Below are 16,975 nucleotides of genomic sequence, written 5' to 3'. Positions count from 1 at the left end.
CCACAGAAGCACTAATCATGGCAGCACAAGAACAGGCACTCAGTGCAAGATCAATAGAGGCGGGGATCTACCACACCAGACAGGACCCTAGGTGCAGGCTGTGCAAAGATGCTCCTTAAACAGTTCTGCACATAGTAGCAGGGTGTAAGATGCAGGCAGGAACAGCGTACATGGAACGCCATGACCAAGTGGCTGACATAGTGTACAGGAACATCTGCACTGAGTATGGGTTGGAGGTCCCAAGGTCACAATGACGACACCTCCTAAGGTGGTTGAGAATGACCAAGCCAAGATCCTGTGGGACTTCCAGATCCAGACTGACAGCCTGGTGATGGCTAACCAACCGGACATCATGTTGATCAACAAACAACAGAAGAAGGCAGTAGTGGTAGACGTAGCGATCCCAAGCGACAGCAACATCAAGAAGAAGGAACACGAGAAGATCGAAAAATACCAAGGGCTGAAAGAGGAGCTACAAAAGATGTGGGGAGTAAAGGCAACAGGGGTGCCAGTGGTAACTGGAGCACTGGGGGCTGTGACCCACAAACTGGGAGAATGGCTCCAGTAGATTCCAGGTACAACATCTGAGGTCTCAGTCCATAAGACTGGGCGGAACCCTCAAACTCCCAGGCCTTTGGTAGAGGACCCGAGCTTGAGGAAGACACACCACCACCCGCCATGGGAGGGGAGTGAGAGGGATTTTTTTATATATATATATATACATATATATATATATACACATACACACACACACACACATATATATATATAATATATACATATATATCTATCTATATATATATATATATAAATGTGTGTTTATATATGCACATACAGTATGTGTGTATATATATAATTATATATATAAACATATGTCTGCAGTGCAAAAGGTCTACTGAAAACATTTCTCCTGCAAAGGACTTTAATTTAAACAGTTCTATTGAACATTAGAGATCCTGTGAGGCAGCTCAGGATATTGGTCTAATACTGTATATGTCAGTAGGTCAGATGCTGAAATGTTACAGACCTCAGGCTGTAGAGGACATGTCCATCAGGAAAGACACGCAGCATGATGTTGTCAGTGGTGGTGTCGTGGATGAAGGACCTCTTGGAATGGACGAAGAAGACATCAGGGACCCAGATCTTCTTCACCAGACGACCATCAAATGTCATGCTCTTGTTAGTGCTGCTGGTGAACGACAGACGCTCGTCCTTCCAGTAGTGCCTCAGGTACAGGGTCATGGTGAAGTCCTGGTGGAGAGTGTATGAGACTGTATTCAGACACTGAGACACTTCCAAGTGATACAGATCCATATTTTACAATAATGTAATCATGATGTTTATCAATCCACACCTCTAAAACATTGAATGTTTAGTCAGTAAAATCATTTTGTCGAAACCAAGGACTTCAAGACCCAAAGAAATCAAAAAATACATTTTCTAATCTCACCCTGTGGCAACCGTGTAAGTTGTCTTGCTGTCTCCCCCTGCTCACTAAGTCAGTTCAGTTTTCATTTAAGTATATGTCACATCCAAGTTTAAGCTGCTCTAACTACCTTTTCAACTGACTCAAAGATTTTATGAGTCAGTTGCTTAAAAGACATCATCATTAGGCAACCTTACTAAGAGGGAGTGAAATGGCACAAAAAGCAGGAAAATGTCACAGTTTATTCAGTTATTCATGCATTCCCTGCCTGTTTTTGCCAAATATCACTAAATCTCTTGTCATTTCAGATCCTGCTACTCCCAACTGCCCTGCAGCAACCCCAGCCCTTCCTGCCTTCCAGCCACCCGACTTCTCTGTGCCACCTACTCACCTGTTCCTCATTCCTCATTTACTTCCTAGTATGCAGTATATGCCAGTCCATTTCCATTTCTCCTACACTCTGCCAGATTGTCACTTGTGCGTTTCCCAGCTGTAGTTTTCCAGCCTGATTTACATGTTTTTACCTGTTTTTACCTGCCTGGTTTGACCTCATGCTTGTTTCTGGACTTTGCCCTTTGCCTGCTCCTTTGCCTTGAGGTGTATGGTCATCTATGTAGAATAGAAGCCATGTGTTGAATTAGAGGCATGACTCAAAGGTCCTAGGTCAAAGGTCCTCAGAAGGTGCCTTGCAGTCTGAAAAGGGAGGTAATGCTAAAGCCATATGTTAGGGACAGTTTTTAGGAAAACAACTGCCTTATTTAAGAGTCAGTGACCAAGGCTGATTTTCAGAGTGGTTCATTGGCTTCACACGCTCTCACAAGCAGATCTGCAGATGCTTGACTTGACGCTGTACTTCTTTGTAATAAACCTTTATATGCAATCAAAACGGTGTCAGTGGAGTCTCCTTCATCCTCTTCACATCATCAACACCAACTAATAAACTAAAGCCTTCTTTTTGCCTGCTTCTCCTGCCTGCCTGTTGCCGACTACTGCCTGCTTCCTGATTTCACCTCCTGTTTATCCTTGCCTGCTTTTGTCTATGAGCTCAAATAAAGGTGATCTGTTTTGAACTTTTTAACACAGTGTCTCCAAGTCGCATCTGCATCCTTCCTTCTAATTCTGAAAAAAAAAAAAAATAATATGTATGTGCAGTACAGTAGTTTTAAATATTGTTTTATTTAAGTATTAAAACCACTAAAATGTTTATTTGTGACATGCTCAAGAAGAAGCATAAACTGAGAAAACTGATTCAGTTGAGTCTGTTACACAGCAATATCATTCTAAAGTTTACTATCACAAGCTACCACAAGTTGCTGGTCATACCAGACCAAGTAATACCATAGTAGCAAAAAACCTTAAGTGTACTGAACTGAGCAAAGGTGTGTTTTATTGTTTATCAATTCAAATTTTTCATTTCTAATGAAAAAAAATGAAATTAAAATGAATTTTACATATGGTCTTGCTTTAAAGGGCCCTAGTGGTTTTCTTCCCCTGTGTTATTACACTACTACTAATACACCATTTTTATTGTTTTCCCAGTATGTAGCAATAAATCCAACAAATCCTCCAGCCTAAATGACCATGTAAGTCATTTGTCCTGACCCTCTGATACATATGTTTCCTGCCCCAACAGCGACACGAGAAATGCTACAGATTATCAGTTAGCTGTCACTGTTGAAAAATAAATAACTGATGTGACAATGCTATAGTAAAGGTTTGGTCAGGTTTAGGCACAAAAACAACTTGGTTTGGTGAAGGGAAAGATCGTGGTTTGGTTTTTAAAAGAAGTACTTCATTAAGGTTAGAGTACGACTGTCCTCATAATTACAATAATAAACATGTCAAAATTATGGAATGGTCATGGATAGAAGAAAAAACGTTGACAACGTTTGAAAGAAGGAACAAACAGCATTCTCAAATGTTAAAGTCCAATATTTTGTCTAGCCCATCCACCCCGATCTCCTCCCTACACAGACCTTGTCACTTTTTAACAGTGTCACCTGACTTCCTCCCTTGGCTCCCATCACTATTACTACAGCCACTACAGGGTTTTGTGATTTGAATGTAAACATATTGTGTTGGGGTATTTTCTGAAAAGACTGATACTGTCTCTAACAAATACTAGATATCACTTCACTATTAAGAACTCTGGGTTGTAATAAGCTGCGTCCAAAAATGATCTATAGGGTCAACTTTTATGGGATGACTCTCTTGGTAAATCCTGTTCTGTCTCATCTTTATCTGATACTGGGACATGCATCAGGCTTTCTTACCATATCAACTTCAGAGATGCTGTCCAAGCTCTCCACCTGAACGTCCACTCCAACAGGGATTGCAGGACCTGCCAATCAAAAGTATATCATGAACTCATGGATGTGAAAGTGCACTGTTATGTAACAGCAGGCAGTGCTACCAAGCTGGCTTATGAGAGAACTCTCTGAATTTTACCAGCTGACTGCCTTCTCTGACTCCACACACTCTCTATCTCTGTATCATAACCTGAATGAATCTAACAGGTGGAGGCTACATTATAAATTGGATAAATGTATTTTCATTAGGATGTAAAAACTATAAGCAAGTGTACCTAAAACTGAGTTTTAGGTACATCATCCATATTTCAGTTGTCAAAAATCCTAAAGGTCCGTCCCTGATTCCTCTACCTTTCTGCATCTTCATCCCCTAGTTTATTGTTTTGATAGGGGAAACCAGTAAGTCATATGTTCAAAAAATTCTGTACATTAACAATGCACAGTGAAAAATTTTAATTAGTTTATACATTATACAGTAGATTCCTCCCAACATCCATCAGTCCCCCTCTTTTATTAATCATTCCCACTGGAAACATCCAAATCTGCTTATATTACGTTTAACTGTTTGCAAAATGAAGCAATTACATGTAGAAAGCCAAACTATCAGTCCATGGGGAAACATTCTGAGTGTTTCCAGGTTGTGATTAGCATTTCCTTTTTGTTGTCCTGCGGGTAGCAAATCCTATGGATGGAAATGTTTTTCCAGCAGTCTAACACTTCCAGTCCAGAACAAGAAATCTCAAAACCTGCTGGTGAGAGTGAGTATATGGTTTGCAGAGGATTATTCCTCACGTCTTTGGTGACCCCCTGATTTTCTCTCCAGCGCCATCATCCAGGAAAATGAGCCCTTGACCAAGATTTTGGTGCATTTACAACGGAAAGGATGGACCCTAATGCTTTTGTCCATCCTGTGACCTTTCCTCTAGTAATACTATAAGCCCAAAATTTTACATTATGCCAGATGTAATTGGTAGATTTCCATGGAATTTTTTTAATCACATTCATGTCCCCCAGTGGATTAACTCTTTCATTTTGTGTGCTCTATAACTTTTCTTGTAACACTCGGTCGCCAAAAAACAACCAAGTGGAAAAAACTAAAATAAAAGAAAATCATTGTCGTGGCCTGATAGACATGATTTAGAATCCCATCCACCATAATCATCTACCAGGAGCCCATCCACAGTACCTTTTCACCCCACTTTGTGAACTTCATAAAAAGATTTGCCAAAATGTTAACAAACACGGTATAGGCAAAAAATAAATGAATTCAAAAAAAGGCATTTGCACAGTTAATCCCCAGTAAGTTTTCACAAGATACTGAAGCATGCACTTTGATTTCATGACTTGAGAATAAACGGGGAAATGTCGAGCTGAATTCTGAAGTTAGAGACTTTTCTTAAAAGTGCCAGTGTCCATTAATCATTTCCACCTGCATCATTAACAATTGCAAAGCTTTTATTTACATTCAGTTGAGACCTACATCTTTTGTTGGGTTGGGTTTAAATACAGCTCTTTATTATTTGATTAATTTAGTTAGATGGTTCAAATATTATGCATTTGTATATTTGTAAGCAGCTAAAATTATACATACTGTATGAGGGATATAACTGGCAGCACAAAAATCCCTACCAATTTTCGGTACAAGTACATATAAGTTTGTGAGATAAAGAGATACAGATATGGATAGTAGCTTTGTGTTACAACACGAATGCCCACAGAAAATAAATGGACAAACAAAGAAGCGAGTTTGTTCCCCATGACTCTACAGAGTCAGTATTCGTGAGCCTAAGTGAATGTCTCCTATGTCAAATATTAATGTGAGTTTTGTGGACCCAAACTCAGGGAATAGGATTTTAATTTTTATAAAAAAAGCATTGGTGACATCAATTTCATTAAGTTCCACGTGAACTTCCGATGACATTGGCCCACTTTCTCAGTGTGATTTAACTGGTGTGGAATCCAAGAATTGGCAGCTGTGTAACTTATGCAGTGTGTATGAATAAGGCATCACAACATATTATGCAAGTCCACAGAAACAGAAGTGGTACAAGTGATCTGTGGTACAAAACATATCTGAATTCTGTTTATGGGTTATTTTAATGGAAAAGAAGAAATTCAAGCAACACACGATGCACAGATTTCTTATGAAAACCAACAGCCTTCAGCTTTTTCAAAGAACTGTTTGTCTATGTTCGCGAAGAGTATGATTGATTAATTTAACCACCACATGCCTGAACAGTACATCAAACGTACCTAGAGGAGGTGCCAGTGTTCAATTTACTACATCCTATTGGGCTTTACAGTACCTGGATTTTTGTAAAAGTTTCCTACCTCTTTACCATTTCTGTAATGACCTCTGACGTCTACATAAGGTTAACAGCATAACATGTGACCTTTTCACATATTATTATCTAGCATACACACTGCATAGATAAAGCAAACGTGGAGGGAAGATTTAAAGGCGATTTGAACCACTTTGCATCCATACAGTCTCCGAGATTAGCAGAGAGGCTAAATTCTAGATTAGAGTCAACAAAGCCCTTCAAATGAGGGGCTGTGGAGGGATCTCTGTGTTTGGGATTATTTTTCACTTACTGGAACAATGGCATCAAGTGTGTTGCATTTCTTGTTACATTAGGCTTAAATGGTCTTCTGTTCTAACAGCGACCTCATCAATCAATGTTCAACTAATTCAGTATAAAGTCATTCATTCAGGGAGCTCAAAGCAGGACGGGGTCAAAGAGTCCAGAATTCCTAGCAGTGCCTGTGCTCTGAGGTAGAAACTATAAAAGAAACTATTTTAATTTCTACTAAAGAAACAGAGAAAGATCACCATAGTTATTTGTTTGTAATGCAGATAAGTAACAAGCACATATGCTTCAGCTAATTTCTCAGTGTGTAGACGCAAGCAGGAATGCTGCTTCTCCAAACTGCACATTAGTGAAGGTACATGGGTGTGACATGTTCACATTTGTGTTTCTTTTGAACTTTTTAATGGATTAGCTGTATAATGTACAGTGGTTTCAGAAAGTATTCAGAACTTTTCACTTTTTGCACACTTTGCTGTGTTGTAGATTTCATTTTAAATGAATAAAACTGCTTTTTTTTTTTCATTTTTCCCATCAGTCTGACATGTTTTTAGACATTTTTGCAAATTTATAAAAAATAGTTATAGTTATAGTTGTCCTTGAGACTCCACCTGTGGCAAATTTAATTGACTGGACATAGAAAGGCACATACTTACAATCTACACTGCCTGTCAGAGCAAAAACCATACAAGCCATGAAGTCCAAGGATATCTCTGTAGACCTCTGGGATAGAATTGTGGTGAGACATAGATCAGGACAAAAGTATAAAACCAGTTCTAAAGCTTTGAGTGTTCCCAGGAGCACAATGGCCTCAATAATTGTGAAATGGAAGAAGTGTGGGACCACCAGGACTCTTCCTAGAGTTGGCCATCTGGCAAAACTGAGTAACTGGGCAAGAAGGGCCTGAGTCAGGTAGGGGACCAAGAACCCTATGGTCACTAACAGAGCTTCATCAGCCCTCTGCAGAGATGACAGAACCTGCTAGAAGGACTGAAGCCTTTATGGTAGAGGCTACAAGGAAGCCGCTTTGAGTAAAAGGCTTATTACTGCCCACTTCGAGTTTGCCAATCAGCATTTAAAGGAAAAGCATGAGGAAAAAGATTTTTTTTTCTAATGAGACAAAAATTGAACTCTTTGGCGGAACTCCAAACTCTGTGTCTGGTGTACACCAGGCACTGCTCTTCACCAGGCTAATACCATCTCTACAGTGAAGCATGACGTCGACAGCATCATGCTACGTGGGTCTTCTCAGCAGCAGGGACATTGGGTGACGAAGCACATACAAGAAAGAAAGCACAAACATTGAGGGAAACACGCTCTAATTGCAAAAATGCTACTAAAATGAAAACACATACAAATAGGGAAAACACATGCAAAAAGAATTGCTACTCTGGCAATCATCTCAGCAGCTCGCAGTCTAGCTCCAGAGATGACCAGTGAGTCAATGTCTGCCGTCTTCACGGGGATAACACTCTTATCTCAGCAAGCTTTTTTCATATATATATATATACATATATATGGTTTAAAAAGGGAACTGCATACCAACTTGAACACATCATCCTAATGGTGAAGTATAGTGGACGGAGTATCATGATTTGGGGCTTTGCTTCCTCTGGGCCTGGACAGCTCGCTATCACTGAGGGGAAAATGAATTCCCAAGTTTATCAAGGTGTCTTACAGGATAATGTCAGGGTGGATGTCACCAGCTGAACATCAGTAAAAGTTGGGTGGTGCAGCAGGACAATGACCCCAAACATGGAAGTAAATCTAATACAGAATGATTTCAAACAAAGAAAACCCACTTTCTGGAGTTGCACAGTCAGAGCCCAGACATTAACCTCATAGAGATGCCGTGGAATCAGCTCAGAGAGCTGTTTGCACTAGACATCCTTAGAGTATGACAGAGCTAAAGCGGCTCTGTAGGAAGAATGGTTGAAAAATTCCTCCTGAACGTTGTGCAGGTTTGATATACGGCTACTAGAAGCACTGGTTTGAGGTTACTGCTGCCAGAGGAGGTTCGACCAGTTATTAAATCCAAGAGTTCAGTTACTTTTTCCACCAGCACTGTGAATGTTTAATGGGTGTGTTCAGCAAAGACACGAAAATGTATTACTGTTTGTGTGTTATTAGCTTAAGTACCTTGTGTTTGTCTACACTTGTGACTTTAATGAAGATAAGATCACATTTTATGCACAATTAATATAGAAGGGTTTGCAGGGTTGTTGTTTTTTTGCCACCTTATTCTTACAGTTTCATCCATTATGATTATTGGTCATGATGATATCTTATTCATCACCTATTTTTAGAGATTTGGCAAACACTGACAAGGCGCTCTGTGCAAGATTTACACCTTTTTGAAAAACTTAAATTTGAACAGAAATCATTTTAAACTACATAAACAGACACAGAAACACAGAAAGTAGTCCCAGAGAAATCCTTGTGTGTTGTTTGCTTAATAAAATACAAAGGGAAACACAGTGAATAAAAATAAAATAAAATTTTATCATGACTTATTGTCATAATGGACAAAAATATGAATAACACCCAGGTTGATATATATTGGAATTTCTCCTTAATGCAGAATTTCAAGGTACCGTCACCAACAATGGATGTACTTTTACAGCCAGTTCTAGACAACTTCTCATTTCTGTATCAGTTGGGACAAAGTGTCATTTGCGGGGTAACAGCTGTCTGATGGTGTAACAGATTGGTGCCTTTGCTAATCTATGCTGTAAGCAGGAGGAACTGCTGTCAGATTAATCTGCTCTTCACCGCTGGAGTGGGGCCTACCATGCAGATAGGCAGAGCTAGGCTAGGCTAACACTGCAGTCAAGCTGAATTACAGTGGGCAAAGCTAGTGGCTAAAGCTATACTCCAGTCACTTCAAATTAAGCCGACAACTCCAGATGGTATCTGGGTGCTACTGTCCCATCCATCAGTGAGCACTGCTTTAAGCTTTAGCTTCAAAAAAGAAAACAAAACTGTGGTGATTACTGTGATGTTCCCCTGAGCTCATGTCCCCTCACAGATGACACACAGGGATAGCATGTCACTTTGGTGCTCGGGGATAAAGCAAATACGTTTCTGCTGTTCATGACATTTCATAAGCTGAGCTTCATCTTGTGCCAATACAAAAGTCACTCAACTAAGCACACATTTAAAAGTGACAGCATTTACTATAATTTGGTTTGAAACAATAAAGTAGAAAAATCAATGGATTGTTACAATGTCCTTTGATGTAGCAAGCTTGATACAATCTTCTAATTGAATTTCCACAGTTCTGACATCAAACTATGGCAGCAGCAGACACAGCCCCGATGTCTGGTGGATATCATGCCATGTTATTTTAAGACTTGTGAAGGATGATATTCAATCGCTTCATTTAAGAGCCTCTGAATGGAATATAAAAATTGTTATGGGTTTTGTGCATTTCAGTGATGCATCAATGGCCCTTTAGCCTCTTCATTAAGACTAAAAGATTAGGAACTGCTCAGTGGCAAAGCTCCCAGAATGAATGTGTGGATGAGAGTGCAGCAGGGGATCTCTGGAAAAGACCCAGAGCTCTGTTGACTTCTCCTGGCTAAATAAAGACCAAAAAAAGTATTTAACTTTCCTGTGGCAGTCTTGCCTTCTCTTACAGCCAGTATTCCTCAAGGTCCAGTCTGCCAGTTATTTTCATGATAAGTGACACTGCCCTTTGGCTTTCAATCATACACTGATAGTTAAAGCTGCATAAATAGATTTTTTGGACACTTGGGGGCAGCAGAACAAGCTGAAATCACAATCTGGAGCCTAAACCCTCAACTAAATAACATGCAATTGATACAAGGCTCCTAAAATTGAATCCCAAACACCTCTACACAATTTGGACTGGTCCATTATAACTTGTTATTCATGATGATGTGGGAGACAGAGATAATCAATTCTTTGCCTCACAGCCTTCTTTTGACTTTCTTTTTAGTAAAACTGGCGCTTCATATTTTCTTTTTCTTGAAATGCATCAGGGTGCAAATGCTGCGGTCACATCAATTTCAATATGATGTGGACATTTATAACATGAAATGCAGTGGAACAAATATCAGATTGATGTAATCATATAGGCATTGTATTAATTAACTGTAAAAAAACAATAACAAAAAAAACCTACACCACCTGCCAATGGCTGCAGGATTGTGGTGCTGTGTGTTCACATTATGCTGCTCAGCACCATCTTATCAACAATATGATTTCCTGAAGAAGCATCTTTCCATTTGTTGAGTTACTGTCATCAAGCATCACAGTGATTGGCTCAGCTTTTTCAGAGCAATGAGACCGGTGATTTGACTGGCTGAGAGTGTATTTATCACCACATCCTCTGAAACTATATTCTACCCCAAGACCTACTGTTTTGCACTTATCATTGTGCTTGTGTGACTGAAATAGGGCCACAGTCATCCGATCCACTGTTATTATGAAAAATATTGATTGCTACAGCTTTTAGGTGAAATGAAAGAAGGTAGCCGTACTTGTCGCTCTAAAACTGTTTTTGGGGTCTACACATTCTGTGTTTCTGGATATTTGCCAACCTGAGAAAGAGCTACATTCATTGAATCAGCAGTGTGCCTGGGTGGAGGATATATCAAAGTATTAGGCTGCATGAAGCAACCCCACCTCTGACTTTGTGACCTCCAGTAAATCCACAAAACTTGTAAGCCACCACATTTTCTAAAAAGCACACAGTGGCTTTGGTATACAGTTAACAGATCATAACATGACTCGCCCAGAGCGCATACATCAAATGATTTGGCTGACAGGCTTTCTCTCTCTCTCCCTTCTGCATGGATTAACAACAAGCTTAATGTGTTATTTTACCAAGGATTAAGAGCAATAATACACCCCACACACTAGCCACAATCACTCCCCACTGTTCACTCAAAGACATGCAGCATCTGACTTTGATCCAGATCTTTTTGAATGTATGTATGTATACAACCATGTAGATATGCAATAATCTTGCAGTGCATACAGGATGTACTCATTAATACTACTGATGGTGTGACGAGACGTTACCTCAGCTTGAGTTTACAAACTGGAGGCATGAAATTTGAACGACACGGGGGTGATTATTGGGGGAGGGGTTACTCCCCCTGTTACTGAAATGATGCTATTGGTTGCATTATGGGAAATGTTTGATCAAATTATGTAGGGGTTTGACCCATCCAAGGGACATAAAGTAAGGATAAATTAGCCTCTAGTGGATTGATTTTGACCTTTTTTTTTTCATACGAATCTTGTGAGTTCCACAACAGTGGACGTGCAAGACTAAATTGCCAACGAGGCCTAGTATCTCTTTGATATTAGGTTGTATTGAAATGAAAACAAAAAAAACAAGGAATTTCAAGTGGTGTTAAACCATTGAAACTAAGCTTTAGACATAAAGTGGGTCTTTAGGATAGATATATGCATCATCCACTGGCTGACCACTGGCCAGATCGTCATGAAATTTTGTACTGACATTCGTGGTTCTCTAAAAAATCTTAATCATTCTGGTGGACCCCTATTCTTTCGGCAAGCTGCATCACTGAGTAACGATTTCCCTTTGACCAACACTTTAGCCCATGACAAGCTGTTTTAGAAAGTTATTCCTAGATTTCCATGAAAAGTATCTCAAATTTTCATGGTCTCAGGAGGATAAGGCCTAGTTCTGGACGACTTCTTTACCTTTTCTCTAGCATCACAATTGGACCACAATTTCCACTTAATGGAAAAAGTGGTGCTTCGCTCACTATAAAATTTAAGCTACCTTGAGTTTAATGAGGCATTATTTCAACCATCAAGGTATTTCTCAGGCAAACCTTGATGGTCAACATGTTGGAAGCTTGCAAAATCTAATGTACAGACTTTTTAGTCAGTTTAGACTGCTTTCATCTAGCACCTCTACCCGACCGGGATTGTGCAACACACACTCTGCACTTTTCATGCTTCACATTTTCCATCTGGGCTCAAAAAATATAACAATCTATGTGGCCGATTGCCTCGAAAATCTCTAAGCACATTCATGCTTCCGAGGGGATAAACCCTTTCAGTATTAAGCAAAGATTCAAATTTACTAAGATGATGTGACTTATACCTTCAGCAAACATTCAGCACACTGACTGTGTAACATCATAGTTTCTGTTAGTTGTGTTGACTACAACCTCGGATTGATCAGTCCTAAAGCAAATCTAAGGTTTATTTCAACTTGGGTTTTTATTTTTGTAGCTCCAGTGATTGGTTTTATTGATTATGATAACATTGTACAAATTACAAAAGTAATCTCTGAAATCTCAGAATACAGCAACTTTGTTAAAATTAAATCCAGCAGGGGAAAAAACACAAGCTGTCAAACAAAAAAACCCCTAGATTAAATTTATTAGGAAGAGAAAATAAATGCAAACCTTTAAAATTATTTCCCAAATCGTGAACATCCATCTGTCACAATTTACTTACAGACTGCTAGAGTTGTGCCTACATAGTTTTCCCTTGCAATGAGGGATTATTAGCAACATTACGAGTGCAATCAGTGTCAGTCTGACCTTCAAATAAAGTGGGTCAGATAATGTGGATAAACTGGTGGTTTGTTCAAAACCTGTCTGATCATCTAAATGCTTGTTTTTCTTGGCCTACTGGACTTTTCTTAGCAATGTTGCTGGATTCAAAGGTCTCAGTAATAACTTTGGGTAACAAGGTTATCATGTCTGATAGAACCAATGCCAAAGTAATACACAAGTTGTAATCAACAGCTAATTTTTCATTATGAAATGAAACTTCATGTGTATACTCACTACCATCAAGTCTGCGATTTGGATAACAACAAGCAGCTCTTTAGGCTCTGAGTCTGTTATTGACTTGCTTATTTGGAAGAAGGGGTGGGTGCATTGGGGGCATTTTCAATTTTCAGCCTCTTTCATTCTAATGCAGCTTATCCAGTATCTTACTTATCTGTTTTGGTGTGAAAACCATTTTAAAGTACTATTAAATATAAAAAGAAAGCTGAGGGTTTAAACACATCTGGCCTTGTGTAGGTAAACAGGGTGGAATGTGAGAGTCTTTACACTAAAGTGCCTAGAGCCATGTATCCTCTGTTGGGACTCCATGCCAGTAACTGGACTATTTTTAGTCCCATTTCCACTGTGATCTCCTGATAAATGCTCCACCTTTCTCCAAAGTAACAATCACTCTAACGGGGGAAAAGTGAATTCACCTTCTATTATGGTTTCATTCCCTGCTCCCAACAAGGTACAACTTCAGAGGAAGAAGTTGAGTCAATAGATGATATATTCCTTTCCCATTCTATTTCAGAGCAGGGATGTAGGTGAATCTTAGTTTCCAAATATCTTTATGAAAGCTCAGTTTTGAGCAGATCCTACAAGTCATTTGATTGCTCAAAAGAGACATAAGAGGGACACACTTCTAAGCATATAAACATAGACCTAGCCTTGAGCTACTTTTATTCCAGTGATGAAATACTACTATCTTTCAAATTTAATTCATGCCTTGTAAAGTTATCAAGGCATGCTGTTTGAACCAAGTGTAAAAAACATCCTTTGAACTGTGGCCTTTAGATCACACATGGAAAGACACCAGTGGGATGTTGTAAAAGCTTTATACAGTAACTTGGGGAACAACTTCTTAATTCTCAAGCATCTGCCGCACTGAGAAATTCATCTTAAAAACCCAGAACAGGAGATTATTGACATCGTCAGCTTGAACAAAAGCTTTAGATGTAGCTGATCCAGCAGAACAAACAACATGTCTGTTCGTTGCAGTCCCAAACTGGTGACTGAGCAAGATTAATGTGGAGAGGTTAGAGATGCTTCACGCTTTGAGATGATTCTAGGAGAGGGATGGATATTTTAAATTGCTATAACATCAAAGAGCCCTACATATCAGAGGTTTTGGACACCAAAGACCAATCAATTATGAGACATGAGGGCAGACGCAAGTGCTGACATGCAATTGGTTTTTCAAGCTGGAGGGAGGACAGGTGACATACTGTACACTCAGCTCAACCAAATACTTCCCCATTTCCTTCATCCCTGTTTTCATTCAGGTTACTTTAAGTTCTAAAGGTCAGTTAACTAATCATGAGGAGTTCTACTCAGCCTATGAGTGTAATGTCTTCTGTGTGAGAAAATAACTAACTTATGGTGATGTCATAATAATGTCATATTATTATATATACAGTGCTGTGCAAAAGTCTTTTTATATTATAAAAGCATTTTATATTTTTAGATTGTAAACTGTCATGCAGTACCATCAGGGGGGTGTCTGATTACAGCCAGAGTCATAAAGATTTATCTCCAGAGACAATAAAAACAAGAAGTCTTGCAACAATTGGTCTGGCTGCCACAGAACCCGGATCTCAACATTATGGACTCAGTCTGGGACTACATGAAGACACGTAAGACACTGAAACAGCCTTGTATTCCAAGATACTTGGAACAAACTACCTGCCTGGTATTGTGAAAAACTGTGTGCCAATCCTGTCTCTGAGAAATTTCATTTATTTACAACTAAACTGCAACAGTAAACACATTATTTAGGAAATGTAATCACTGATTACCTTCAGAGGCAGCATGTTTTTTTAATGAATGAAGCTGCACACTTATTAATGGCAGTGGATGGGCAAGGAATTGGTCGGAGTGGATGGCAGCCTCAATAAGCACAGGACTGTCACACCAGAGACCAGGATTCACATTTACAGTCCTGTCTGTGGTTAGATAAAGACTGTTGTTTTGGTTAAATGGCAATAAACATGTTTCTGTATTAAACCAAACCAGGATCTTTCCCTGATCTTAAGCAAGTGCTTTGAGAGTTGTTACTTTACATGGGTCATTAAGACCCATATGGACATTGTTTATTAAGTAAATTAGCTACAGCTTGTCCAGCTGGTTCGTTTGTTAATGTCAGGCATAATTTTATTCTGCTGCAGCCTCTCAGGTGAGCTCTGATGTCATAGTGAAAGAGCTTGTCATACGTTCAGTAGCTAAGTGAAAAATATTAGAAGAGTTTTTGATCTAATTTAAAGATGAGATTGAGCATCACTGGGGCTCTGTCATGAAACTCTTGAGTTGTGTCGTCAGATCAATAACATGAAAGAAGGAAAGCGCTACAGAATCTCAGGTTCACAGCAGGTAGTTGGTACAGACGGAGTAGCCCACTACCTACAGGTCTTTATACATTTATTTTCTTGTAATAGATTTCTATTTATTGTTTTTAAAAAAAGTAAAATATAAATCAGAGAAATAAAATCATGGTACAAGTCCTTTTTCAGGAAAGTTATATCAGCAATCACATGTTCAATGTTCAAGTAGTCAGGCTTTTTATGTGTGTACATGTGTGCATATGAATGAGAAATGAGAGATAAAGAACAAAAAAAATGTTCCTGCCAAAGATAAAACCGAACCTACAGCCTTGCAACATAACATTTTCCATAATCTGTTTTTAAATAAAATTAAAATGAAATCAGTTTGTTTGATTTTGTGTAAGACCTATTGTTTTCTGTTACATGGTTTATAAGAGATTGTATTTACGTCTATGAAAATATTATCCAAAAAATATGATGAAAATACAGTATAATGTAAAAATGTACACCCCCTGTTATCAGAGTCAGAACTGTTTCAAAGAGAGATATCTGATCAAAATTTCATAGGTTCTTCTGCTTAGATCTCATATTCAGTTTGGAGCTGCAGGTTTTTAACATGAGGAACTGAAATGTTAAGTAGTTAACTTAACATTTCAGTTACTTTGCCTTTTCAACAAAACAAAACCTGATGACCGATGGGCTGGAAAATCAAAAAACGCATGCGTCAGCAAGAAGAGGACTGCTGTATTAAGTATGCCTCTGCTCCGGCGACAGCCGGGCCGGCATTCCGTTTTCAGGTTGTCTGTCCGTCCGTCCGTCCATTTCTCATGAACACCATATCTCAGGAATGCCAGGCGGGAATTTCTTCAAATTGGGCACAAACATCCACTTGGACTCAAGGATGAACGGATTTGGTGTTGGTCGTCAAAGGTGAAAGGTCAAGGACACTGTGACCTCACAAAACACGTTTTGTGCCATAACTCAAGAATTCAACAAACAAAACAAACATCTCTAATAGGATAAAATGATGAAGTGATGACATTTCATATTCAAAAAGTCAAAGGTCAACATCACCTTGACATCATAATGTTAATTATTGTGCTCATATACACTTTTCTGGCCATTATTGAAGGCCATTCTTTGCGACACTAATCTTGGGTGCCCACCTTGAAACTGAGGTGATTCTATAGATCTTCTGTGCTGCTGTGTTGAAGATGTGACATACAACAGAACAAGAAAAACAAACCTTAACAATGTCAGGTGAAATCAGTTTTATTTATATCCCTATATCACAAATCAAAAATTTACCTTGCTGGAAATGATTCACTGGAATCATACATGTCAATATAGTGATAACTTCCATTTCGCCAAAATTATACTTAATACCTTTCGTGAAATTCCTTCACATTCTTCTCTACATAAATTATATGAGTCAGGACCGACATGGATGTAAACTGCATCTTGACTGGTTGGCGGAGGCAGACAACAGCAAGACGGGAATTCTAGTTTTGATACTGTTTTTCAACAAAAGACTGAATTAAATGCC

General features: G+C 39.0%; 1 protein-coding gene across 2 annotated transcripts in view; it reads right to left on the bottom strand.

Moving 5' to 3' along the window:
- Positions 1 to 16,975, bottom strand: part of gabrr2a (gamma-aminobutyric acid type A receptor subunit rho2a) — a 50,698-nt gene that overhangs the window by 30,040 nt on the left and 3,683 nt on the right. For both annotated transcript variants that reach the window (XM_040137838.1, XM_040137839.1), the window contains exons 3-4: positions 3,700 to 3,767; positions 1,028 to 1,251 (exon numbers count right to left, since the gene is read on the bottom strand). In XM_040137838.1, the coding sequence (XP_039993772.1) occupies positions 1,028 to 1,251; positions 3,700 to 3,767 (292 nt within the window). The remainder of the gene's footprint in view (positions 1 to 1,027; positions 1,252 to 3,699; positions 3,768 to 16,975) is intronic.

Source organism: Xiphias gladius, chromosome 10, assembly GCF_016859285.1.
Source record: "Xiphias gladius isolate SHS-SW01 ecotype Sanya breed wild chromosome 10, ASM1685928v1, whole genome shotgun sequence".
Classification (NCBI taxonomy): Eukaryota; Metazoa; Chordata; class Actinopteri; order Istiophoriformes; family Xiphiidae; genus Xiphias; species Xiphias gladius.
The sequence above is the reverse complement of the archived record's forward strand: the minus strand, read 5'-3'. Positions and strand labels throughout refer to the sequence as shown.